The sequence below is a fragment of the Siphateles boraxobius genome, unplaced genomic scaffold, assembly GCF_051911475.1.
Source record: "Siphateles boraxobius isolate OS27281-9 unplaced genomic scaffold, OSU_SipBor_1 20, whole genome shotgun sequence".
NCBI lineage: Eukaryota > Metazoa > Chordata > Actinopteri > Cypriniformes > Leuciscidae > Siphateles > Siphateles boraxobius.
Genome location: NW_027508811.1, coordinates 11,518,817 through 11,546,722, shown reverse-complemented (window position 1 = coordinate 11,546,722; position 27,906 = coordinate 11,518,817). Strand labels below are relative to the sequence as shown.

The following is a 27,906-nucleotide window of genomic DNA, read 5'->3' as shown; positions in this document are numbered from 1 at the left end:
ACTTTATTCAGGTCAAAAACATTATTCAACTTCAACCAATCAATCTAAATGCAGCTCCTTAAGGAAAGGACCCCTTCTTGAATTCAGGGGGTATTTGGGTTTGACAGATGTCTTGGGTTTATGTCTCAGGTTTCAGGGTTACCTGCTGGGGCCCATTCATAATAACTTCTTGGAAGATTGCGCTCACACAGTTGACTGGCAGATTAGAAAAACTATCATGTAGTATTTTAGTAATATAGTATCACTTATGAGCTGTTAAAAGACTGATACTGTACCTGTTTATGAGGATAAACATTGATATGGCATTTGATGCATTCCTGTCCCATGTTGGCCCATGAGTTCCCACTCATCCACTTCCTCTTGCATTTAGGGCACTTGTATTCACCAAAGCACCTCTTCTTGCCTTGGTATGGAGTCAGTCCTTCTCCTTTGGGTCTTGCCTGAGAGGACATTTCAGAGACAAAGTTTGATTAACGAGTGTAGCTCGATTTTTGTGTAGCTTGTGAACAATTTGAAGCTTTGTGGATTGTGGAAAATTTGTGCGACCAAAATGTATGCAAATAAGTAAAGCACTGAGCATGATCTATGATGTTATTGGAGGACTAGAGAATATTCTTCTGTTCTTCTTAAAACAGAAATGGTAGCTGGTGATCATCGTAAATTTTTGTTGTATGGAAATAAGAAGCTCAGATATTTTGATTAAATTCTGGTTGATACCAGTTAACTAATAATTATTTTCATGCCATGGCCAATAATTGCTAAACAATTCTGTACTGTTCTGTTTTTAGAAATTAGAAATAACAGCAAATTTGGTCATCACAACATTATAATGTGCAGTATGAAGAATTGGATATCAATGGTGAGACAACAATAATCTTGCAAATTAATTATCAAATATGAAATAAAAAATGTTGGGGGGGGGGGGGGGGGTTGGGTACATTTAAAAAGATGAACATGAATGCTTGCATAATGTGTTTAACAAACAAAATATTCTAAACTGTATTGCAAACATTGCCAATATTAGCACAAAATAAACAACAAAATATTGTGCAGAACTGCATGTTCACTTCCACTGACTTCCCTATACCCTCAGTCCATATTTCCACTGTCTAACATGCTGTATTTTTTAGATAATAAAACCAGAAATCCTGTAACAATTATGGTAACCAAAAGAAATTACTAAAAATTTATAGGAAGGGGCTACTTTTCATTCTTATACAGGAGAAAATATTCCCATAAGGACTTTATTAATAAGTCAATGCTGACATCAATATCTAGGCCTCTACAACTGCAAAAGAAAAAGAAAGATTTTTCCCTTGAGCATCACAACCCTCTTTTTTGTCAAAGTTTGTCCAAACCAAGCACACTTAAAATGCTTAAACTCAAGACGGTCAAACCTGTCACAACTCATCCAACACAGTGCAGCAAAAACGCAGAAAAAAGCATCTAAACAAAACGTTGATACAGAGAGCTGCTGACTTGAAATATGACACCAGTTTTTTTACATCTTCCTAAACTGAAGTACATGCTATGTGTGGTATGGCAGACTTCTGCTGGAGAGTTCAGACTCCAAACCACTACACAAATTTGAGAAGTCTGTATATTGGGAATTCTAATGATTTTAATTATGTAAGTGAATTCAAACCTCAACAGATAATTGTGGTGTGGTCTCAATATACTTTCTGGTCATTGTTACATACTCTCTGCCTCCTTTAACCATCTCTCCCAAAAGAGAACAGAAAAGTGGCTATGGTATAGTCAGTGCATTATGAGCACATATGAGTACCTGAGATTTTTTGCTAAATTTCTATGACACTAAACAGGATTTAGGATGTACATCCTATCATGCATCCAACCATCTGTAATCTCGCATAACAAATCAATGGATACCGGAGTGTTTATTCCACACTGTGAAAGGGATAGGCAGACCTAAAGCTGCTTTACTGGTGAGAGGATTTGGAAATGAAGTTCCAGGTCCCATATGAGTAAAAAAAAAAAGAGGTGATATCATTCATTAGCATCTGCTCCCATACACAAAGAGCCAACTGGCCAACTGACACACTGCATGCAAAAGGCTCTCCCTCCCCAACCTTAAACACCATGAGTCAACCACTGTCAACAGAACTGTCGACAACAGCTGGAAACCATGACGGTTGTGGCTGTTGTTTTGGCCATACTTTCGAACTTCACAGAAAGTCTGACGCAAGGCCACCCGTGCTATGATGGTGCCAATCCCTATGCTATCGTAAGGCTGGTGGTCTGGTATATGGGTGAGGTCCTAAATCCGAGAACAGGCAAAACAATCAGTGATATCTGGTGTCAGAACCACTGCTTTCCGTCAAACATTTAGTAATTAACTCAGCATGGAGTATGATCTTGGTGTCAAGGGTTGACCCATGGCCTGAAACTCAGGTGTGTGCCAGATGACCTGTTTTTGAGAAGTTTTAGTTCATGAATAGAGTTAAATATCATATCTCTGTACATCAAAATGAACCTATGCCTCAATGCATTTTGTCCATGCAAATAATAGATTTTTTTTTTTTTAAATATACATTTTTAGAAAACTTAGAGTGTATCGGGCTAGAATATAAACCTGGGTCACGCTAAACCAAAATTATACCACCAATCAAGCGAACTGGAAACGACCGGACAGGCATTTGCAAGTTACAGCATCTCTATGAGACAGATTTGATCAGCAGGCTTGAAGAATTCACAACTCTGTGAAAAAGGCTCAATATATCCAGCACTGCAGAGGTCCTGGACAAGTGCCAGAAAACACACATGATATTCTGTTTACAGCAGTCTGACCTATTTTGGCTGTGTATTTAATAGATTTTAGACCAACAGAGGTACACTGGCATTGTGAAGGAAACCTGGCTAATTTGAAATTAAGACATTCTGAAGGTCATGCAAAGGGAATAAAATAAGAACAAACAAATAAATTATGTCTTGTTAAACATGATTTAAAGAAAAATGAAAAAAGCTGGACTTTTTTTCTTTAAACAAATCAGAGAAAATAAACTATTTGTTGCTTATTTGAACCACTGGATCTGAAATCCACAAACCCAAGAAGCCAAAATTTATTATCCTATTGTTTTAGCTCTGAGAATATTGCTCTCACAAAATAAGCAATTGTGCAAAATAAAAACACTCGTTATTTTCCAAATGCAACAATCTCTGAGGAAACAAGGCAATGGAGAGTACGCTCCACTTACCACCACCACCAAGGAAATGACAAACTAATGCTGCTGACAGTAACAGCACAGTCTAAACAAATCCTTACCAAAGCCTGTGTGTTGCAGATTTGTGTTTACACAGTTCTACCCAGTGCATTGCTCTAGAAGTAATTTGACCATTTTAACCCAACCCGAGCTTAATGGACACAGCAGGTTTGTGTAAATCAATCTGGCTATTTGTCCAATGAAAACAGAGCTTAAAGACAGGAAAGGGAATCGATAAGAGCAACACTGAATGAATAGCTGATGTTTGATATTTCTCTCCCATCCTGCCGTAAGTCAATGTTTACTTCAGAGGCAATATGCATTAGCCTTAAAGGGGTTTTGAAGGATGAGAACTCACTATCCAGCAGTTCGAGGGAGTTATAAAGTAATTTTTTAGAGCAAAAGAAGACAAAAACACTCACTCGCCATGAACACGCAACACAAAATATTTACTGCCTGTCAACAACAAGTGGATCTGTTCCCAAAAACCCTTACATTGTTAATCCTAGTGACCTTAAATAACTGTGGGGTCACCATCTGAGGCCTAAACAGAAACTTTCTGAGCTTGGAGAATGCTTGGGACATTGAAGAGATCGAAGTATCCAGTGACTGTAAACGCTCAGGGAAGAGGGAGATCAGATCGAGCGTCTCCTCTCACCATCCCTCCAGCTGTGTTCCCAATGGAGACTGAAAGAGGGGAGGGGGGGGGGGGGGGTGGGTCCTAGCAGCAGAGCCAACCTCCCCACAACAGGACAAATACCACAGCACGGCAGTCATCGCTCACAGCTGGATACGTTCCTCCAATCAGGCCCTACAGGACTGAAGGGGGAAGGAAATCAGAAGCAGATGAGTTCCACACTGGTATAACATGAAAAAGCTCGAAAAGTCCCTTTCAGATCAGCCCCCTGTTTTCAATTAAGACTATATAGATTAACAAAAGGGTGCCAGAGGAGAAAAGTGAGATATAGCGATTCAGTGCTCAGAGAGAGATCAGACTTGAAGGAGCGGGAAATGTTATGATGGATCTGTTCAGGGCGAGTTCAAAATAAGAACAGTAAGCTACATTTGAAAATCAATCAAATGCATTTAAATGCAGTTTTAAAGCAAGTGAATAGACATAAAGCTGCTCCTCCCCATCGAACAGGAAATGTTCTCAGAACTTTGGCTAACATTATGGCAAGGTTCTTTCAAAGTTAAGAACAAACGTTCTTCCAGTAATGCATTTAAAAGTAACGTTCCAGATCGAGCAAAATGGATTGTTCCCTTACTAATAATCAAGAAAAAATTTCTTTAAAACATTTTTAAAACTGGACGTTTTGAACATTCAGAAATAACATTTTAATGGGAATGTTAGCAAAATGTTCTTTTTTGTCAACTGGGACTGCTTGCTCCTACAACAATAATACTACAATATAGTGCCTGCTATAGTGGAATCAATCGATAAACAAACTAAAATATAGTTAAAATCAATAAAAGAATAAATCAAACAAATAACCTTCCTACAGAACATTAACATATCTTTATAAATGTTGTAATTCAATTGTCTTTTAAAAATTCAAGTATCATAATTACGAAAGTAGCCTAAATGTTCTCTGAAGAATTTTCTGTATAAAATCATTGGCAAAATAGTGCATTTAGATAGTACAATAGTACAAATAAACAGTACAATAAAAAAATGTAAGTTCTAAAATTTTCTTAAAGTACTAAAATAAGTCTGGCAATATATTCAAGAAAGAACTGAGGATCTAACAGTGGCAACAAATTTAATCAAACTTTTTACCACATTTTAAACTTTTTTATGTTATTTTTCTGTGTGAAAAATTGAGGAATTTTTGGAAGGGTGACTGCAGTTTAAGAGAATTCTTGGAGGTAATCGAAAAAACCCACTTGGCCCAGGCTGCTGAAGTTGGCCCAGGCTGCTGAAGTTTGGTTTTGCAAGGAAATGCATGTCAACTCTTGGGGCAGAGAATCAACAGGAGATTGCAAAAATCCAAACACATTTTTTTAGTCTTCACAAATACGGGACAGAAAGGTTGTGCATAATGTTTTTGGATATTCATGAAAAACGCAAAGTCTTGTATAGCTGGCCTTCCATGGACACACGAACACACAAACATTACAATTCTGCTTGCAAATATCATCCAAAAATCTGTCTGATTTAAGTATACAGGGATATATTTTCCTATATTTATGCACACAACAAACACATGTAAAGTGCCCCTCAAATAATAATAAAAAATAAAAATAAAAATTCTAAAAAAATATTTTTTTTAAAAGATAAATATAAATGTATTTTTTTTATAAAATAAAAAGTTTTTTTATATGTATAGATTAAGGCTTGGTTGCACAGACAGGGCTTAGACCTTAGTTTATTTAGAACATTTAAGTAGCCTAGCTTTTATTAATATTCCTTCGAAAAAAATAACATTACTGATGTGCATCTCGAGACAAAACAATGGCACTGACATATTTTAAGAAATGTCAGTGCAAGTTGCTTTCAGTTAAAACAGCTCAAAGATGCATTTGAGTCTGGGACTAGGTGTAAGCCTTGTCTGTGAAACTGGCCAATATTATATAAAATTAAGACAAGTAATTTGATACGATGTGGTTGTCAAACATTAGTGGACCATGTCTATAATTAGTTAATGTGAACTGTAGTTATTGTACACCTGTGGTTATTCTGCGAGGCCACCTGTGTGAACTTGACCTGACTTCTTACATTCACAAAAAAATCACCACAACATCATATGGTTAAAAAAAGAATTAAAATGCATTTCACTAAGAAGTAGCTAAGTAAAGTTAGCTTTTGGCCTAGCATCATTCTATTTAATTTTTTTATGTAATTTTTAAATTTGACTTAAATGCCTATGCATATAAATAGGTGTCATCCCAGCGCTAAGTACATGTAAACAGACATGAATGTGCCAACGCGTGTTACAGAGCTCTAAGCCATTAGCATCACAATGTATGAACGGATCAAGTGGAGCTCTGTCTAGCGAGGATGAGGAGATTCAGCCAAGGCCAAGACAGAGCCTGCAGATGGCCTTTCCCAGAGACCCACACACAAGAATGATAGTGTCGAGCTCATCAGCTGCATCTGTGCGCGATTTCCGGAGTGCTCTGCAAACGACGGACTTGAGCAGCATTCCAGTCAGGTGCACGCTGGTTTTATTTATTAATCCCCACTAGGCCAGCTAAATGAAGCTAGTGTTTTCTTGGGTCTCTCTGAGTCCTTTTCTTGTGGGTGCAGCTGTCTCTTTTTACGCCCGAAATGTAAGAACAGCATCGCAGAGACTAACAAGAGGGAACAGGTGTGCTGTTAAATGATAAATCTGTCAGCTCACAATGCCTCAGTGTTAGGAAAAACAATCCAATCACGTAGAGTGACTGAATTTGGAGAGAAATTAGAAGGCAAGAAAAGTTGATGTTGACACTTTATAGCTTTAGTTGCTGACCTGGGGTCAGCCTTGATGTTTTTTTTATTATTGATGATTAGTGTTGGAGTGTATAGAGTAGCTGATACTGGTTCTCTGTGTTCATAATGTGAAAAGGAAGGAAGCTGCTAATCACCAAGAATAGTCATTAACACCTCTAGTCTGCACCATAATGATGTCACTGGTAACACTCTACAATAAGGTTAAACTTGTTACAAATAGTTCATGCATTAGATGTCATGAACTAACAATGAACAATATTTTAACCTAATTTATCAATCTTGTGTAGCATTTTTTGTGCATGATACCTAATGCAGTAACATTAAAGAAGCCATGAAATGAAAATCCACCTAATCTCCACATCTATTTTTTTATTGCATGTTATTAATCTTACTGCGAATTATTCATCTGTGCATATTTATTTTTATTTTTTTTTACCTCAGAATTTTACCTAGAACCAAGTCCCTGTACTACATTTTTTTAATAATGGTTTCACACGTATGTATGTTTTATAATAAGGAAGAAAAGATATGTAGCTACTTCCATTTCATCGCAACTTTAACAAATTGGACCTGTAACGCATTATCATGTCACCAAAACACAACATCAGACCTAGAGCAATACTGAAATTCAAACACATTTAGAAGAACAATTAGACGCTAACACTATTCTCTGAGGCTATATTCAAGGAATATGTAAGGTCCTGAATACCCCTGGACCTTACATATTCCTTGAAGCAACTATTTTGAATTGTGAAACCAACACATGTCCAGTGGTCACTAATAATCAGTTTGAAAAATCAGTGCAGGTTTTGGCCCTTTTACTTATTTCTAGGTTATTACGAAGCTAAGCAATGTTTTCCAAGTATTCCAGATAGCGCTGGACTGCTTCCTGGTTTTTTGGAGTAGGCCCCTGGAGTTTGGCTGCTCCCTCTGCCAGCATCTGGAATCCATCAGTATAAACAATGGAGGCCCCGGAGCTGGAGCCTCTTGCCCGGCTCCCACGGGACTGCACTCCGCATAGCACAGGAACACCAGTCCCACCAGATACAACGTGCTCAATTGCCCCACATAGAAGAAAAGGGGAAGAAAACTCAACTTTCTACTAATCTGTGTTTAGTTTGGCCAGGATACAGAAGAGATTGATTCGCTGATGGATGCCCAAACACACACAAACCAAACTTGGCCATTCCTGAGGGGACATTCTCTTCACTGCTCTGTTTACTCTGATAATTAGCTGCAAATCTTTTGATTAAGATTCCTGTTGTTCAGTTCATTGTAAATGAGTCATACACGATTCACACTGTTCACACAAACATGACAATTCCTCTGCCAAACGTTCAGTGATGCAATCGTAGTGCTGCTCAGTGTCCCTTGACCTTAATTTTGTAGAACAGACACATATGGTATAGATTACACTAAACAATAGGCATTTGGCCAAAGTGAACAGCAATCTAACACTTGCTCTGAAATATATAGGTTTACAGAATCCTTTCGGGCAGGGGTGTCAAACATATGGCCCACGGTGTGAATATACAGCATGTGGAGAAGAGTAATCTAATTAAAAAAATTAAATTATGCTGAAAACATTCCCAAACATTTATTATATATGTATGAGATATTTATAATATTTGACTTTTTATAGCGGGATGGATGAATTTGTTCATTTTTATTACAGCAACAGACCCTTTAAGTACATTCCAAAGCACTTTTACACCACTAAATTCCATAAAAACATACTGTTCCTCGTTAATCCAAACTGAAGAAACCAGCACCTGAGACGTTCCGATTTTTCCGATTCCAATGAACCTGCTGAATTGGATCAGAAATCACACTGAATGATTAATTTGCAAATCTGACTGATCCGATTGCAGCTGTTCTTGAATCAACAACTCACTGATTCAATGATCCGGTTAAAATGAGGCAAGATCCGGGAATATCGTCAGAGCTTGAATGTGCGTGCAACTGATGGCGTGAAACCACTTATTCTCTTTGCTGGATATCTTAAGCTGTAATAATTTACCTGAAAATGAATGTCAACCGAATTGAAGGCCTAGAAATACAGTGGTGGACGAAGTACTCAAGTAAAAGCACAGCGATACCCTAATAAAATAAAACTCCAGTAAAAGTTCAAGTACTTATTTTCAATTGTATTTGAGTGAAAGTACAAAAGTACTTGAATTCGAATGTATTAATGAAGTATTACCCAAGTATTAAAAGTAGACCATAAAACGATGAACCATGTTTTTATTTATTCTAGCCAGCACTAATCAGACAAGTCAGTAGTCAGCACTAATAAGAAAGATCAGTGCAGACATTTATTATGTATTGATCTACAAATGAGCAAATTTTTTATTTTACTATCAAAACCTATTATACATTATCAAACAGTAAACTTTAAAACACTATAATATCAATTTAAGTTTTATATAATTTGAAAGAAGATTCATCGACATTAATTCCGTTATTTTACCTAATATTGTGGTTACACACAATGCGGGACATGTCCACATTCATGAGCATAAACAGCTCACCCATTTACAGCAGGTTTACTTCCAAAATAACTTACCGTCATGACCTAAATATAATTTCATTTACAATAATCAAAACTAAATTTCGCCATTAGTAACTTACTTTTTCTTTTCTTATTGTCAATATTGTTGTTGCATTCATATTCCTTATTTATGAATTGTTTATGTGCAATACATGTTATCTAAAGGCCTCTGGTTTATGAAATTAACAAATTCCACATTGTGTTGTACCACTGATTAATTCATCTTGGAATTGTGAGTATGTATTGTGCAAGCACCTACACGGGTTCAGCAAGGTTGAACATAAAAAAAAAATCCGCCCTGCATAAACTGACACTTAGTCCAATCTGGCCCGTGACCTAAAATGAGCTTTACACCCCTGCATTAGGGGTATAAAGTACAGTCTTCTAACTTGCTTGAACATGTTGAGATTGCTGGCAGTGGGAGTTGGCATTTCATAGATTCCAGACTAATATAGCTTGACCAAACCCATATATACTGACGTGTGAAAAAAAACAGAGGATGCAGAGGTAAGCAACCCTCATACTTGGCCTCTAAACACTAAACTATGTCTGAGAGAGTCTCTTTATTCTAAATTGAGCCGCAGAACACACAACTATTTATTTATACAGATGTATTTATAAACTCGAGTAAGTTAAGTTCCACTGGCATTCGGTCAGTGAAAGATGTACAGATCTAGCTTGACACAAATATTATATATGCTTATTTCCAAACATTATATATAGATGTATAGGGGTTAGTTGCACAAAGGCAGGCATTGCTTGGGCCCTGAATTTGCCTTCTAGCAGCTGCTCCTCCAAGCAATGACTGCTGAGATAAGCATTCTTATCTTCTACAGTGCTAAATATAAAAGCTACTGTAGCCATACACAATCACTGCATTTCAAATATTTTTCACTGGTGATTTTAAAAAAGAGAAAGAGACTAGTGTTCAATCTCTTTAAACATGAAATAGTTTTGGGTGATAAAAGTGTCTATCATTTTTAATAATTTATTTGACGTTTAATAAAGCATTTAATAACAATATTATAATAACAACAGTGTTAACAATCACACCAATATTAAATTCAATTAAATACCCTAGTAGCATAATTCATAATTTAAACTGTTTATGGTTGCCAAGCACTAGTATTGCAGTCGAGACCAAGTCGAGACCAGCACTCTTCAAATTCATCTGAAAGATCTATATTTATATTTTATCTTATATTTATTAAAAAAATATTCAACACAAAGTGCGCACTAACAGGCAAAAAGGATAAGTTGTGCATATATAAGTGCTTAGCGATGTGAGTGTTCATTGTCTAAAGAAGCTCGAAACGTCACCTGTGGTGAGAACATGAAATAAATAGCTGTGGTGTGCCAACTTTTCCTTCCTTTTTTATATTTAGAATAAAAAAGAATAATAAGACAATATAATACAGCTGTTGCCAATCAAATAAAATCACTAACAACAAAATTAATCTTTGAACTGCATTGGCGAATTGGTACAATTACAACTGCATAAATATTGTTTAAATGAATGTTTTAAAAATAAATGAAACGTAATTATTATTAAACTTTTTAATATAAAACATTTCATTTAACTGATTCGTTCAAAGAGGCTGGTTCAGTCAGTAACGAAACACACAAACACACAACAGTTCTGCTGTGGATGTGTTTGGAACTATTTTTGTTGCCAAAATAGTAAAAAATTCTAAAATGTAAGTCACTTAATATAAACTTCTAATTTATGAAAAGTTTGTATAAAATCAATATCACATTTGCAATCGTGCTGCTCATATTTGCGAAAACATCTCTCTTGCTCTTGTGATATTGCTTAATTAAATCATATTTTTATCAATCAATTTTTTGCTTGAATTTTTTAGGCATTTGTATTATTTTTGGTTGACACAATTTCACATTCATTTCTGGCCCGCCACAACGGTGACAAAAGAAATCAAATTAGAAATAAGTTATTGATTGCTTTTGATGCAGAAATTTTTACATTCAATCACATTAATGATCTTAACAAATAAATCAGACAATGCCATGGCAATTCAGGAATATTCCTGTACTTTTGGTCTTGTCTGGTCTTGAGATAAAATCCCAAGTCCCTTAGTCTGAGACAGAGGCAAGACCGTGTACAAATGCAGTATGAATGAGAACTACAACATTACCAAGCAACATAGCAAACTGGCATATAAATATTGACAGGATTGCTTTAAATGCAGCTCAATGCAGTGAGAATTTATAGTCTGAACTATTATTTACATATATATATATGTTTAAATAATCATTACAAATAAGCTGCTGTGGCCATCAAAGCTGCTTTGCTACAATGACTCATTAAGTAGGTGTTTTACCAGACATCCAAAGGTCAATGCGGATCAGTCAGCCTCTGAACATAACACCCGCCAAAGTTAATGGACTATCCAGGGTTTCTGAAAAGACTTCATGGGACAACATCCTCAGAAAGTGTGCAACATTTCCAAATAGCTTTAAAGTCATGAACAAAAAGTAATGATATTATAAACGTCTCCAAAAACTCAAAACAAAGGATTTTATAGCAAACACAGCTCAATATCGCAGCCTCCGCTGGAGGCTGAATAACAGAACACTCAATAAATCATTTTTTATTTATAGGCAATAAAATTGCATTCAGTCACACAAATAAATGAACTAGTTATTAACATACCACAGTGTTTGCTATGTTCATCCCTGCCCCACTTTCAGAACGAAAACAAAGAGGATTTCCAAGAGACCTGGCCAGCCAAAATCTCACATGCATGTCATGAAGTGATATGTAGCCTAACATAGCAACATGAATTACGACAATACTGGGTCAACAAGCACAATCGAATGGACATGATGCAGGAAATCTTTGCTTTCCTGCAACATTACTCAGACAGACACTTTATTCAAGGTGGAAATGTAGCATTGACAATTCTGTGTCAAACTCAAGGAGGTCTATGATACCTGGAAAAAGCTATCCATAATGAATTTCCATTCATCTTAATGGCATATTCTTGGCTGACGCAGAGAAGTAAGCAATTTGAAATCTGACTTCTTCGTTCATGAATAATCAGTCCTGAAAAAAAGTACTTTTTTTCATTCTTTAAGAGCCCTAAAAAAAGAACGTCCACTGGTAAAACACTGACTATAACGAAATAATTGAGCAATAAAGCAAACGCACACCTTTTAGGTGCAAGTTAAAGAAGAGAACTTTATAAAGATAGGGTATAACAGCTAAGTATTTTTATTATTTCTGACATTTTGGCAGACTTTGTCAAGGTTCAACTTCTTACCAAATCACTATTAATAGAACTACCAATGAAATAATTCAAATTTAATACAGTATAAAATATAAAAAATATTTAATCCAAATACACAGCCACTTCTGAAATACCATCACTGAATCAATAAAGGAGCAGTTATGGCATCTAACTTGTTAACTGATGCTGATCGAGCTGAAGTAAATGTTAAAAAGCTATAAAGGAGGATTAAATAAGAAAGTACTATTTCAAGTTCAAGTAGTCTGATGGCAAAGCTGAAGGCACACACATTTCTACAAACCAGTGTTAGGCAATCATCTCAGCACTCTATTACAACTGGTGACAGGCAAATAGCTGGCAAACCACTGATATTTTTCAAGAGGGCTTATCAAACACAAACGTTAGCCATCATGTGGGTAAACACTCTTAAGTGGGCCTGTTCTGTAGATCAAACCCTGAATCCAAAACCCAAGGGAGCCTAATCTTGAAATAACACTGAATTTCCCATTTAAATTTAGTCAGAACAAATGTGGGCTTTAATGAAGGCCTTCTCTCTGGGTCTGCTCGACTATCAGGAAAGATGTTCGCTGTGCCTGTTAGACAGACAGTTTTGGCATTCCCCCTCTAATTAGGAGTGTCAGTGAGGCCACTAACCTCTGTTGCTTTCAAACTAGGTTTATGTTTTAAATCAGACATGATTTAACATTCTGGGACCTTTATTGTCAACCTCTACACTGGTATCCTCCTCATAATATACCAATAGACTAACTAACAAGGAATGTATCTGCACATATATACCAATAGACAAACTAACAAGGAATGGATCTGCACATTTCACTCCAATTTTGCATGATCTTCACTGGCTTCCTGTGGCTTACCGTATTAAATTCAAAATTCTCCTTCTCACTTTTAAATCTCTGCACGGCTTGGCTCCACCCTATCTCTGTAATCTGCTTCACCCCTACGCACCGAATCGCTCTCTACGATCCTCCGACTCTAGCCTTCTCGTCGTCCCTCGGCATCGCCTTGTTTCGATGGGGGGCAGATCATTCAGTGTTGTAACACCCAAAATATGGAACTCTCTACCCCAATCACTCTGTTCTGTTAACACACTCTCTGAATTCAAATCCATACTCAAAACTCATTTATTTGCTGAATGTCATAACTCTTAAGTTGTACTGGAATGTTTTTTTTTTCTTGTTTTTTTTTTAATTTCTCATTTTCTGTACCTACACTATCTACCTACTGTTGTTTTGTCTGCTGTCTTTGTCCTCTGCCTTTATCGTTGCTTGTCTATTGTAAAGCGTCCTTGAGCTCTGCAAAGGCGCTATATAAATAAAACTTATTATTATTATTATGTATCTACATAGGTCCAGCATTCCAAAGTTAGTTGTTAACATTTTTAAAATGTTTCTGAAAAAAGTCTCTTATGCTGACCAAGGCTGCATTTATTTGATCAAAAATACAGTTAAAACAGTAATATTGTGGAAAAAATATTACTATTTAGGGGCTGTTTACACGACACCGTTTTCAACTAAAACGTAAAACTTTTTATCTGTTTTGACCATTCATTTACACGACAACGGTGTTCTGGGTGCCTGAAAACTGGGAGTTTTTGGTCTCCGGTCTCCGTGTAAACAACAAAAACGCGAATCTCTAAAAACGATGACATGCGTATTACATGTTAAATCTATAGTGTTTCATCGACATCTAATGGCCTTGCAGCAGAATACAGCGTTGGTGTCGTCTGTGCTCGGAAAACTCCAAGGAAAAGCTTCTCCGTTTTAAGCATATCGTTGTCATTTAAACGTATACCCTTAAATGAACTGTTTTCGATTTTAATATTTTAAAATGTAATTTATTCCTGTGATGGCAAAGCTGAATTTTCAGCAGCTATTACTCCAGTCTTCAGTGTCACATGATTCTTCAAAATAACAATTTATTTGAAATATAATTTTTTTGTAACAATGTAAAAGATTTTACAACTTAAAGGGTTAGTTCGCCCATTTAAGACATGAAGTTGTATGCAATCCTTACCAGCACTATAGTGTATACACACTGACCCACTCTGTTGTCACCCCCCTGGTCCGAGTTCTGACCGCTGGAAGTTTTTGAATGAAGTAATCCCGGCTACTTTCCGGGGCCACAAAACTGTGCGTTTTTACGTGAAAAAAAGATTTGCGTTTCAAAGCTTGATTAATTTAACACAAAAAAAAAACACGCCGGGCAAAATTCATACCTCAGTTTTAATGCGGCACTATTTTCCTTCCGTTTCTATCAATCCGCGCTGCTGTCAATGTCAACAGTGCGCACGTGACGATCAGCTCTTCCATAGTGTTTACACAATCGATCGACAACAAGGTAAAAAATATTAAATTAACAATGGTGCGAACTTGTAAATTCCCAGGCTGTGACAACAAGGATGTGCCGGGATCAAAGTTCAAATTTCATCGTTTTCCTGTATCAAATATGAATATGAGACAGCTTTGGCTGGTTGCCATCGGCTACTCAGCGGGAGCTAAATTATCTCGAATAAAGGATTTTCGTGGTGTCAACTCCATATAATTATTAATTTATTAATGATTGTATTATTGTCCACTCAGTATAATAATAATGCAGTCAGATAGACTATTATATAGCCAACACTAGTCAAGACAACGTTAAATTAATAAATAAAAAACTACAAAGCAAGATGAGCGATCACACTTACTCTGCCGACATCTGACCGTCAAGTCCAGCTGGTTTGGGTCGCTTTTTCCAATTTATTTTAGGGATGTAGAAGAACGTCTCCAGGACACCTGCATTTAGCATCGCAGGGAACACGTCATTGGATGTAATGCAGACAGACGGTGCGTTGGCGTCCTCGTCAATTGAAAGGTTTTGCATCTGTGGCATGATGAGTTCCCATTCGTGGCAGCAATAGCTTTCAACCTCTGTTGGCATAACTTCACAATTGGAACAAGTGCACCACCATTTGTCATTCATCCTGCCTCTTGCTACAGCTGTGGTGGGCCCAGCATCAGATTGGACAACTTCTCTGTCCTCTCGCTCTCTCTCTTCCCGTTCTTTGTCCATCTGCTCAAGTTCGGCATCGGTATACTCCGGTTCATAAAGATATCCCTTTGTCGTTGAGTTAAAATTACTGTCTTCATCTGATCCGTCTGACACTGTGCTAAAATTAGTTTCATCATCTGAAGTTTCGTTGTCGGACATGTTGTCGGTGAGTCGCGCTATCAACAGCTAATCGTCACGTGCGCACTGTTGACATTGACAGCAGCGCGGATTGATAGAAACGGAAGGAAAATAGTGCCGCATTAAAACTGAGGTATGAATTTTGCCCGGCGTGTTTTTTTTTTGTGTTAAATTAATCAAGCTTTGAAACGCAAATCTTTTTTTCACGTAAAAACGCACAGTTTTGTGGCCCCGGAAAGTAGCCGGGATTACTTCATTCAAAAACTTCCAGCGGTCAGAACTCGGACCATGGGGGTGACAACAGAGTGGGTCAGTGTGTATACACTATAGTGCTGGTAAGGATTGCATACAACTTCATGTCTTAAATGGGCGAACTAACCCTTTAATGCATCCTTACTGAACAAAAGTATAATGCATCCTTACTGAACAAAAGTATAATTAAATTTGCTATCTTTTTTAGATTAAATAATCTGGAAATATTTTCAAAACTGTTTTCACATTATAAAAAGAATCATCAATATTTACAAAAATCAATTTAGCATTTTTATCTTTTCTGCATCTATAATTCCTCTGCTGCCTATTTGCATTGTTTTACCTAAGATTAATAATCAAATTAATGAACACAAGAAACAGTTTGGGTCAGAACCATATATCTGCTATTTCCTGGAACTGGATAAGATGTAAATAATCCAATTTATCTAGAAAACATTAATGTTGGCTGCACGTACAACAGCATAATTTCTCACATATTGCTACTTCAAACCGACCTGCTATTGGTAATCGAGAAGAGATCAAGAGAGATGTAAACACTGTTCTGAGAGGGCCTGCACAGTAAGAACTGTTTAGTCTCTTCTCAAGGATCGTGAGCTTCATTCCAGATCATTTCTTCCTAGTTTTACAGGAAAATACAAGTATTGTTGGCTGTGTGCTGAAGATGATGATCTAGTGTTTTAAATTATGCGCTTCCTTATTGCAGAGGCTTGTCAGTCAAGAGTGTAATCAAATTATAATTGACATTTTATGAACCAGAGGTTATGGGAACTGCTTTTGCTGTCAAGGACTCTTTTGTTTGATGATGTGGAGTAAAAAAAAGACATCTCGCCAAACTTTGCTGTACTTATTTTTGACAAGATATTGTGATGAAATACTGTCCACACAGAACGAAGGCAGTTTAGCCGGAGGAAATGGTGTTGGTCACCCTGCCAAACAACTAATGAAATATCTGATAACAATTTCCCAATAAGGGTAATGATTGATATATGCTACACCGTCTCATTCAGTTCTGAAAACAGTGTCCATACAGAATACATTTCAAAAACATCATTCTCAAGATGAAACCGAGTGGCTGTAACACAGGTACAGTAAGCCCTCATCCCCAAAAAACAAAGCGGAGCATGTTTACTTATCTTAGCAAACTAATATGAATCATATCTGAAATCGCTGTCCCTGGATTACCATTTAATACCTTTCAAAACATTATTTTAACTGTGTTATTAATAAAAACTGAATCTGGGCTAACAGGTTCAAATTGGTGTTGTACTTGAAAAGTGTACGGGTGGGGGTCTTATTTATGAATGAGCACATTGTGTTCTTCGGTTTCTCAGGAGGAGGTTTTCTCTTGGCGCAATAAGTAGATAAATGTTTTCTATGTATTCGGTTTCACTGGAAAAATACTATGGGTTCACATTAACACTCGCTGGTATTTGCAAAATATCTCTCGCAGATAATGCTGACGTTTCTTTGAATCGATTCTGATCTGGATCGGAATCCTCTCTCTGTGTCTCTCGCTACACGTAAATTCATCAACTTAATACAGTGTGTGGTCCTTGAAAACGGATGACACATGAGATGGGAATTGTAGACTGTATCTGATGGTGTCATAGCAACAGTTTTACACAAACTAAATCTGTTTCCACAGCCAATGACACAAGACCATCAACAGCCCTATTCCCGATAGTGATAGTGTCTTAAAAATGTCCATGCAATATTTCTCAAAACTTTCACATGCAATAAATCCTTGGTATCTACATCAGTCAAAACCCCCATTCCCAAGGATCTCTGTGCCAGCCAGGCGAACCCTAAAGACTTGTACAGCTGCAAAATGGGATTAAGTTACCGTGGCAATGAATGACATGAGCAGGTTGATTGGCTTGCGTGTAAAAAGATCGAGGTAATGTATCTAAATGTTTCCATCTTATTTCAGAGCACATGGTTGACAGAGAAGAGGACATATTGCACCACTGTTTTTTCATACGAGACACACTTTCTCTTCAGCTGAAAAGAATGTTTGTTTTTGAGCACTTTGGATGTGGGTGTGCACATGTGAGCCATTTTACAGTGTGGTTTGTTGCTGTATCATCATACTATCTGTTTATCTGACTAGGCTACGATAACGGCGAGGGATTTATTGTGTAGTAAATATCCATGTAAACGCATGTCAACCCTCGGCTGAGCTCCTCTCGGCCGTGTCCAGAGGAGAGGGCTGTCTGTTATGTCTCCTGCCACAGAGATAAGCTCTATCTGTTTACATTTCAGCCTGTTTCACTTGTCTTCTCTCAGATAGCCATGCCAATTTCTCTCTCTCTCTCTCTCTCTCTCTCTCTCTCTCTCTCTCTCTCTCTCTCTCTCACACACACACACACACACACACACGAACATTAAAACTATATATACAATCTCTAGAAAGATGTACAGTGGGATGTACAGTAAAAGTACAGTATTTGGACACTTTTAGACACCTAGGCATGTATTACTTGCACTGCATTAAATATAATATCAAACCAAATGGCATCTGCAAACAAATGACTCCAGAGAAGAACCTTTTAGCTATTTTTTGCAATTATTTTTTATCGGTTGCAGTGATTTTTAGTGGATGTGTGAAGTCAAGTTCACACAGATGTCCATACAAAAAATAAGTATACTTAAAGTTCATTTTATTAAGTGAACTTAGTAAACTTTACAAGTAAAGTTCAAGTATGTTTTATACTTTATATAGTAAGTATACTAATATCAATGTACTAGCAGTATACTTGTGACTGTCCTATTTCAATACTACTGTACTTATTTGTATTGAATACTACTACTATACTGTACTACTATACTTAACAAAAGGGTCACACTTTAGTTTAGGGTCAAATTCTCACTATTAACTATGACTTTTACCTCACTAAACTCCTAATTACTGCTTATTAATAGTTAGTAAGGTAGTTGTTAAGTTTAGGTATTGGGTATAGGGTGACCACCCGTCCCTCTTTGCGTTGTACAGCACAGCATTTTCAACCCTTGTCCCGCACGTCGCATATTGAGAAAATGTCCCGCATTTTCATCAGTCTGTTTGTTTATAATTATCATATTTAGAAAACGTGCATGCGTTCTTTTTATTTATTAAAGCATTTTATTTATTCTTTTTGCAGCATAGATTTTACACCTATATTTAACGGAGCTTCGTCAGAAGTAGCTACAAATACAACAGCCATTTTTTAAAAATCCTATCCAATGGTTGAAAAGAAAGAAGTAAATACAGTCACTAGTAGGTTGTGAAGGCTGTCAATCAAAATGTGGAGCGACGATTCGTTCCATGTGTTCCCTGTCAGGAAACAAATAGATAATTCGGTAAATTCAAATTTTAATTGAACAGAATTTACCAACTTGTTGCCTGCCGTGGTTGTTTTAATTCAACAACAACACTGTTTTTGGTTTAATATATTCTTAATATATAAGACGGTCAATGAACTAATTTCATGTAGTTATATATTTTATTTGATCATTATTTATTTTGTTGGATTTTAGTTGGACTTGGTCAGAACTGTTTCAAAAATAGTTATCTGAATGACGCCTGCTGCCTTTGAGCTCAGTGATGTTGAATTTAAATGACATTAAATGACGTTGTGATGTAATGGTGTTTTCTAAGTATTTATATCAGCCGAAAGGCAGAATACAAATGTTTTCTTAAGTTAGATAGACATTATATATACACTTTTAACTGTACTTTAAGTAGATTTTAAGTACTTCTCATAAGTACACAACCAGTGGCCTACACAAAAATTCAAATACTCAGAACTAGGAACATATCTGTTTTCTTTATAAATCAATATTTTTAAACAATCTAATTGTATAAGACAGTATGTAAAACTATGTAAGTATTTAATAGGCTACTCAATCAAAAGAGTAAACAACTACAAACCAAGTACACTTAGAATAATAATACTTTTAATTATATCTCAATCAAAAGATTGAGTACAAGTATAGGCCAAATACTTAGACTTTTGTGTCAGTATAAGTCAAGTATACTTAAGTATAACTTTAGGTATATTTCTGAGAAGTACATAAAGTATATTAACATGAAAAGTAGACAAAGTATATAACTTTTAAAATAAGTATAATAATAGCACACTTGAATAAACTTGTTTTTTTTTGTGAGGGGTCCCAGAATATATTTAGTTCATCACATTAATAAATATTCCATTTGGTGTGATATTTAGTCAGACAATGCAAATACATTTATATATATGAAGTGCGCAAATATTTTGGGGGGGTCACTGGAGGACCAGGAACCAGACAGATAAAGCATTTCAGAGAAGGATTGGAGCAGAATAGAAGGAAGATCACAGGTCAGACTGTAAAAACATTCCCATACTGCCCTTCCCCCCCTCAGTCTTTCTCCCTCTCACACCCCCACTACTTCCCTGAGCCCTTCCAGCCGCCACAGTGACTCAACACAGGCCATCCCGCTCGCTACAAGAGCCTCTTTTCTGCCGAGCTCAAAAACCAGTCCACCACAGAATGGGTTTAACTCATTCTTAGAACATCAAGAAGTAGTTTCCTGTATTTAAACAAAATAAAACAAAATAAACATTCAAACATATCTGTTCTACCACATCTGAAAATAAAAGATCAATTTCATTAGCCTCCCAGATGATGTTTGTAATGCGTCAAGAAACGGTCGGCCACTTGAATGACCAATGATTATGATCTCGTCGTCATCATCAACCCCCACCCCAAATTTATTTTTTTTTGGTGTAAATTAAATGTACTAAATGTTCCCGTTGTCATGACATTAAGCATGCATCCTGTGGTATGTTGACTTTATACAGGAATTAACATATAACAGGACACCATCTTTGCAGTGTCTTTGCACCTACAGCTGAATAAATAGATGGAAGGAAAAAAAGTCCACTCAGAATTTAGTATGCAAATAAATGCAAGAAAAAATACCAATTCAAAAAGCAACCATTACAATGACATCATAACATCATCATTATGATCATCAATGCTGACCATTCTAATGTAAGCAAATGGGAGATTGTTTAAAACTTTAATCAAAATTTATAAACAAAATGTATAATCCTCCAAGAAATGTGTTGTGAAGAAGAAGCTAAAGAAGAAGAAGGAAGAGGAAGAAGAAGGAGTAATATTAATACAGTGGTGGTCTTGCAAGCACAGTAATACAAAATAACAGTTTCAAGAAAAGGATTATTTGGCTCCAAAGACTTAAAACAGCTTTTGGGTACCTTGTATGAACACTTCAGAGTCAAATCAGTTCTGACTAAAGAATTTTCATGTGTTGTAGCCTTAAATTATATACAGACACTGAAACCAGATACTTTTTGTTTACATTTACATTTATTCATATCTGACGCTTTTATCCAAAGCGACTTACAATTGTTATATGTCAGAGGTCGCACGCCTCTGGAGTAACTAGAGGTTAGCGCCATCACCACCCCATATGTTTATTGCTTGTAATGTGTTTCTTTGTTCCCCTTTATTACTTTGTATTTACTTAATGTTTTAGTGATTTTACTTAGTTAATAATTCTTAACTTACAATTGTTTTGATTTAATATTCATTTGAAATTATTTTAAAAAGTCCTTTAAAGTATTTTAACAAAAATCCACAAATAAATTTGATATTCAGAGTCAATAAACTCGTTAATTAGTAAGAAAAATATTGTAGATCGAGAATCTGAATCAGATGCCTGAATCGCGAGGTGCCTAAATATTCCCACTCCAAACACAGCTGTTTTCCCTGATCCTCCATAATAACAAACAGACTCTTCTACTAGTAGAAGATCTGTCCAACAGGAGATTGCAAGTACTGTGATTAAAAAGAAGAAAAAAAAAAGATCTGGTCCCCACTTGTGCTGTAGTCAGCATCCCACTGGGTGAACAATACGAGCTGACTTCCTGACCCCTTCGTCTGGGGATCCTAAAAACAAACAATGGGACCCTTAATTAACATCGGCCATTCCCAGCACTAGGCCCTTCCTGAGGATCCCGATTCAGAACTGAACACAAAGCTTGCTGTGTTATTCCTCTGACACCATCTACTGTGCTCGTGTGCCCTGCTTCTCAGTATGAACACTGCCAGTTAGGCCTCAGTAACATTCATTTTAAACAGAAGGGAGAGAGCCATCGACCCTTTCGCATCCTGAGGTCAAAATATGAGCGATGGCATTCAGTTTGGAATCTAGTGACACTGGTGAGAGGGATGGATCAGTCAGGGTTATCAGTTTATGATACCAGATGAGCACATGGTTGTACATTATCTGTTCTCCTAAGCTGGGCAGGATGTGTTTCCATGTTAGATAAGGACAAACAAATGGCCATTTCGCTGAAGTTATTAGGTTGGTACAATGTAATCAAAGGAACTTGTAGTCTTGTAATAACAAACAACCTCTTGGTAACAATACCAATGACCTTGTGCAGGTTTTTGGTGGAATTTTCTGTGATTTAAAAGCTGATGGCACACAAGAGTGACTTTGAACAATAATTCAGAAGGTGCTTTCCTGCGACTAACCATTGCAGAAATCCTAAATGCTCACATCAAGTTAAAGGGATAGCTCACCCAAAATGACTTTCTTTCTTCTGCAGAACACAAAATAATATATTTTGAAGAATGCCGTTAAAACAGTTTTGGTTACCTTTGACTTCCATTGTATAAGCAAAGAAATACTGAGGTATTTCTCAAAATATATTATTTTATGCTCCACAGAATAAAAAAAAAGATTTATAGGGTTTAGAATGACATCAGGGTGAGTACATTTTTCATTTTTGGGTGAACTATGCCTTTAAGGAAAATCAGGCTGGTCTCAAAGAGAAAAAGCCCAGAGAACCGAATACAACTAAAAACTGTGGAAAATCTCAAAATCTTAACCAAAAGCCCACAAATCAAAGTTTAACATGTCCTTTTTTACCAGCAGATTGTATGACATTAGCGTTGATATCCACTGCTTATATTTGTTTTCTTTCATTATCTTTTGGTCTCACAAGACCAGACATGACCACAACCTCTCACTGAGAAATTATTGAAGGATTTCAATTTATGAAGGATTCTGGACAAATTAAAGTTAATGAAAAGATAATTACGATGGATTTATTAAATAATTACACTCAAAACTCTAGTCCACATCAGTGAAAGGCTGAGTCTCTATATCCAAACAAATTACCCCATCTGCACAAAGCAGGAATCGCTGTGATTGTTTTGACGGTCTTTTTAAGACTGTCGCCATCGTGCCCTTTAATTTGTCCTCATGAATCTCTCTGACAAAAAAACAGAACAACTCTGAAGCAGAACACCAGTCACATTTGTGGCTTTCTCATTTCTAAATATGACAACAGATCACAACTCTCACTTGGAGAGATGTTATCATTATCCGCCTCTGATTGTTGACATAGAAGTCTCATGCAAAGGGACATCTACAGGGCAGAAAGAGGGAGGCGCTTTAATGTCGTATCAGCAAAAGTCAGAGGAAGAGTGCTATTCTCTGTGTACAGAACACAAAGCAGCTGGCAGGAAACCCGCTTTTCATATTCTTTTAACTTTGATTTCCGTTTTGAGGAAGTGTACTAAGTGTGCTCTCCCTGATGCTGGCTTTCATCAGCTGACTGTTTCCAATTCCTGACAAGGACTTCTCTAATCGTACCAGCAGTGAAACTGTTGCTTTATTAAGACGTATATATAAAATAAAAAAATATATGTAAAAGAGGCACTCTTTTCCACACCCAATCACAGCCTATTGCACATCTTATAAGTGCACTTACATTTATAACATTAATTTATAAATATACACAACTGTCCAAAAGTTTGGGGTCAGTAAGATTTTTTAGAAGTATATTATACTCAGCAAAGATGCATTTATTACATCAAAAATACATTTAAAAAAAACAATAATTTTGCAATATAACTATTTTCTATGTTAATATATTTTAAAATCGAATGTATTCCCGTGATGGCAAAGCTACAATTTCAGCATCATTACTCTAGCCTTCAGTGTCACATGATCCTTCAAAAATCATTCTAATATGCTGATTTGATGCTCAATCTTTTTCTTATTTTTTTATTATGGTGCTTAATTGTGGAAACCATGATACAAAAAGAAAGTCTAAAAGAAAAGCATTTATTTGAAATAGAAATATTTTTCAACATTATAAATGCCTTTACCATCCTTGCTGAAAAATAAACTTCTTCTGACCCCACATTTTTAACAGTCAAGTAATTAAATTGACTTACTTTAAAAGTAATTATATTAATTGTCAGTATCAAATCAGATGAATCATTGCATTTCAAAATGGCTATTACTATTGTAAATAATTATGTTGTACATAAAAACATGTGTTTTGGACCATGCATGTGAGCCCTAACTAACTATGCATTGCAACATCAGACTGGTTGTTTCCCAGGACAGCAGATTGACAGGCTGTGAGAAACACTGAGCAGCTGGTCTGGACAAACATGAATGCAAACAGAGTTATGGAGCAACATCACACTCAAATTCATTTACTTAGTGCAGTTTGTGTACAATAACATAAATGTCTGTAGAACAACTTTGGAGCGGGGTTTATTTATAATAAATGCCAGTAAACTCAGTCAATGTCAACCATACTTTCTTTTTTCAGCAGAAATATATGATCCCTGTCTGATGCAAACACAGAATCTAAATAACACATGTAGAAAATTCACACACTATAGAATTGGGACAAACTGTTTTTCAACAGTGCAGTAAAGAGATTTTTTTTATGAAAGGCACTGCATTCCAAATAAAACTCATACAAGTCGAAAGTTAATGGTTTCAATAAATCTAAATACTTATTACTGACAGTCAGTTTAAGTTGGATTTCAAAACTTAAAAAGAATGACTATAAAGCCAAACATTTTTTTTATCAGTTTCACATCATAATACAACATTTCCAGCAATGTTTGACGGCATGTTTTCGTTCAGAAGAGAATCGACTCATAATTCTCTCTTGATTTAAACTGCCTGAAATTTATCCTGAAAAGAGATAAAGTTAATATATAGTGTACAACAAAATGCACATTTAGTTGAGTCAGCAGATGCCATATATGTGCGGTGATTTATGCCACGTCAATGAATATTACAAAGCATTTTAACTTTACATAGTTACACCTCATTACTTGGAACTGACATAGTTTCTGATTGAAAATTAACTTGCTTATGTATGTGGTTATTTGTTTCTATCAAGAAGCAGGAAATGCATTGTCATTTTGGCTCCCTATTAGAAGCATGTTTATGTAATTATCTCAGCAAGAGACTGAGGAGAAGGTAACTGTCTCCTAAGAGTTCAGTGATTGCCTCTTACATCAGAGTGTTTTCCTTTCACAGGCGGGAGCAGTTGTAATGGAAGTTTGTCTCAAACAAAGGTTTCTTGTCAAATGAAATTACACAACCCCAGGCTAATGTTTACAATTTCACTATCTTACATAATGATAACAACAAATCATAAAAGCTTTATCGCTTTGACCAACGGCAGACAGACTGCTCTGTGAAATAAACATGTAAGTTCAAAAAGGTGTTTGCTTTGGTAGTAATGAAAGCTGTCAAACTGTGAAGTGCTAAGGTAGATTTCACTCATGCTCATGATAATGGGCCCCATTTGTTCAAAATAGCCTCCAAAGTGTTGAATCTGCCACCTTTAATCAATAGACTTAAGTGGCCCGAAACACCTGGAGGAACTAAACCATGCAAAATAAGGAAAACATATATGTTATGTTGAAAACAAAAAAGACGTGAATGAAAGTTGCATCACGAACAGCAAATTTGCTGATTCATTTTAAAAAACTGGAACCATATAAAAAGAAGTAGAACTATACTGTAACTAACTATACTGACCCCCAGTATTACAATAAAATTAAATATGTAAAAAGTGATCAGTTGACTTAACTTAAAAAAAGCTAGGAAACCCGTTGCCTTAATATTTAAGTAAGTAAACTTCATACGTAACTGAAAAAATTAATTTATGTAGAATTGTCAAGTTCACATAACAAAAAATTTTCAATTACACATGAAGTTTATTTACTTAATTTAACTCACTGATCATTTTTTACATTGAAACTGGCTTCAAACTGTAAAAAGCTGCTCAAAAACAGAACATCAGGACACTGGAGAAAAACGAAACAGGCTATATATATGTACACACACATTCCAGTGCCATGATTACGATTTGAACAAGAGATGTATTATGTCAAAAGAATAATGAGAGCGCTGTATGAAACCAATGGCATTCATGTGTTTTTGATTAACATAAAAGAATCTACAATTTTCCCATCAAAAGGATATGAAGACAACATACCCTAGCTGAGTATAATCTACTGTATCTGGCTCCTCGCTCAAATTCTTACAAATATACTATGCAGTGTATATATTGTCAACAAAATTACTGACAAAAATTTTCATTAACAAACTGTGCTTTTTATTTTATAAAAGATAATGAAGACAAGATGAAAAATGCACATCCTGAACAACTTCAATCTTGCGTCTTTTGCAGCGTCTCGCGCATGACATGCTGTTCTAAAAACGCAACGCTCAAGTTAAAATTAGTTAAACTTTTAAAAAACATGTCTCGAGACCTTGCATTTTATCCCCATTCCACTGCTCGCGTCTCGCATTTTTCAAAGCAAAAATGCATTCTGTGTGAAAGAGCCCTTACACTGTATTTTTTAACATGAAAAATCTAGAAAGAATCCGATTGTTTCAAATAATCTACTACAGTAATAGTCAATAATGATTGCCCCGATACGGCTGCGTAAGCTGATCAGTGAATGAACACCGGTAAATTGTTTGTACCCTACTGTATACTAATGAGATTAATCACATACATACACAACATAAACTAAATATTATATTACATCAAATGTATAACATCAAAACATATTACAATACAACAAACGCAAAAGTCAACATGAACTAGACATGCTAGATTACATGCTGTGTAAGTCACGTTGTGATTACACCCTTTCCACAACAAGGCACTTAAAATGGACATAAAACATAAAGAATTCACAATATTAGAGTACTTTTTGTTATTTTAGCAGCTCAGGTTAAGCTGTTTTAGTTAAATGTGTGATACGTTTAAGTCAGTATTTCAAAGGTTTTAATATATGCTTTAATTTAGCATTTTTCAGCAACTACAATGTTATTTTCATCGACTAAAGATGTTAATTTTGTGTAAAACTGGCTGAAAATAAATATTGATTACATTTAGAATATTCTTATTTAAAGAAACTGTAAAAATGAACAATAACAGGTTCTGTATGATCTTAAAAATGTTTTCTATCATGGATTGAGTAAACAAAACAAAACTCATGTGTTGCACAGTGCCATTAACACAACACATCAAGCAGTAGACATGTAAGTAGGAGACAGAAACATGATTGTTACCCTGTAGTAATTTCTCATACAACAAAAGGCATTCTTTTCTGCACCCAGTACCATGTTTCGGCGATTTCCTAACAAGACTCACATTGATCAGTTCAGGGTGGGAGTCAGAATACTTACTGTGAATGACATCCACTGTCACTATGAGACTGTGACACAAAAAAGGGCATTGGCAATAGGGATGCATTACAGAGGACATGACTCACGAGCTGAGCTTACATGCAGGGACTCTTACGGTTTTGCAAGCCGCATTCCAGCGCACACATTTTCCATGAGGAAATCCCACTGCACCTCTGTATGCAGGGTAGATTGACCCTCATCGACTGAAACAATCAGATATTCGACTGGCATAGTATAAACAAGAATTGGGCCACAGCTTTTTGAGGTCACAGGAATTCTGGGTAACGAATGATGGAGCAAAAACGTTCCCAATTAGTCTAACTTGTTTACATAACTCTCACTAGCTTTCCCTGAGCAGAGCAGAGTTGGTCAAACAGCTGCCTGCTCAGTGGTGTTCTTTACTAACTAGTGCTCTCTGTGGAGCTCCGCTAGGGACAGAACCACTTCCCTTAGGTGACACATGTGAG

The 27,906-nt window shown here is 36.1% G+C and overlaps 1 protein-coding gene across 1 annotated transcript in view; it reads right to left on the bottom strand.

The window, feature by feature from the left end:
- zcchc24 (zinc finger, CCHC domain containing 24) overlaps positions 1-27,906 on the bottom strand; it is a 40,892-nt gene that overhangs the window by 5,786 nt on the left and 7,200 nt on the right. Inside the window, exon 3 of the mRNA XM_077236784.1 lies at positions 276-440. Within this exon, the coding sequence (XP_077092899.1) occupies positions 276-440 (165 nt within the window). The remainder of the gene's footprint in view (positions 1-275; positions 441-27,906) is intronic.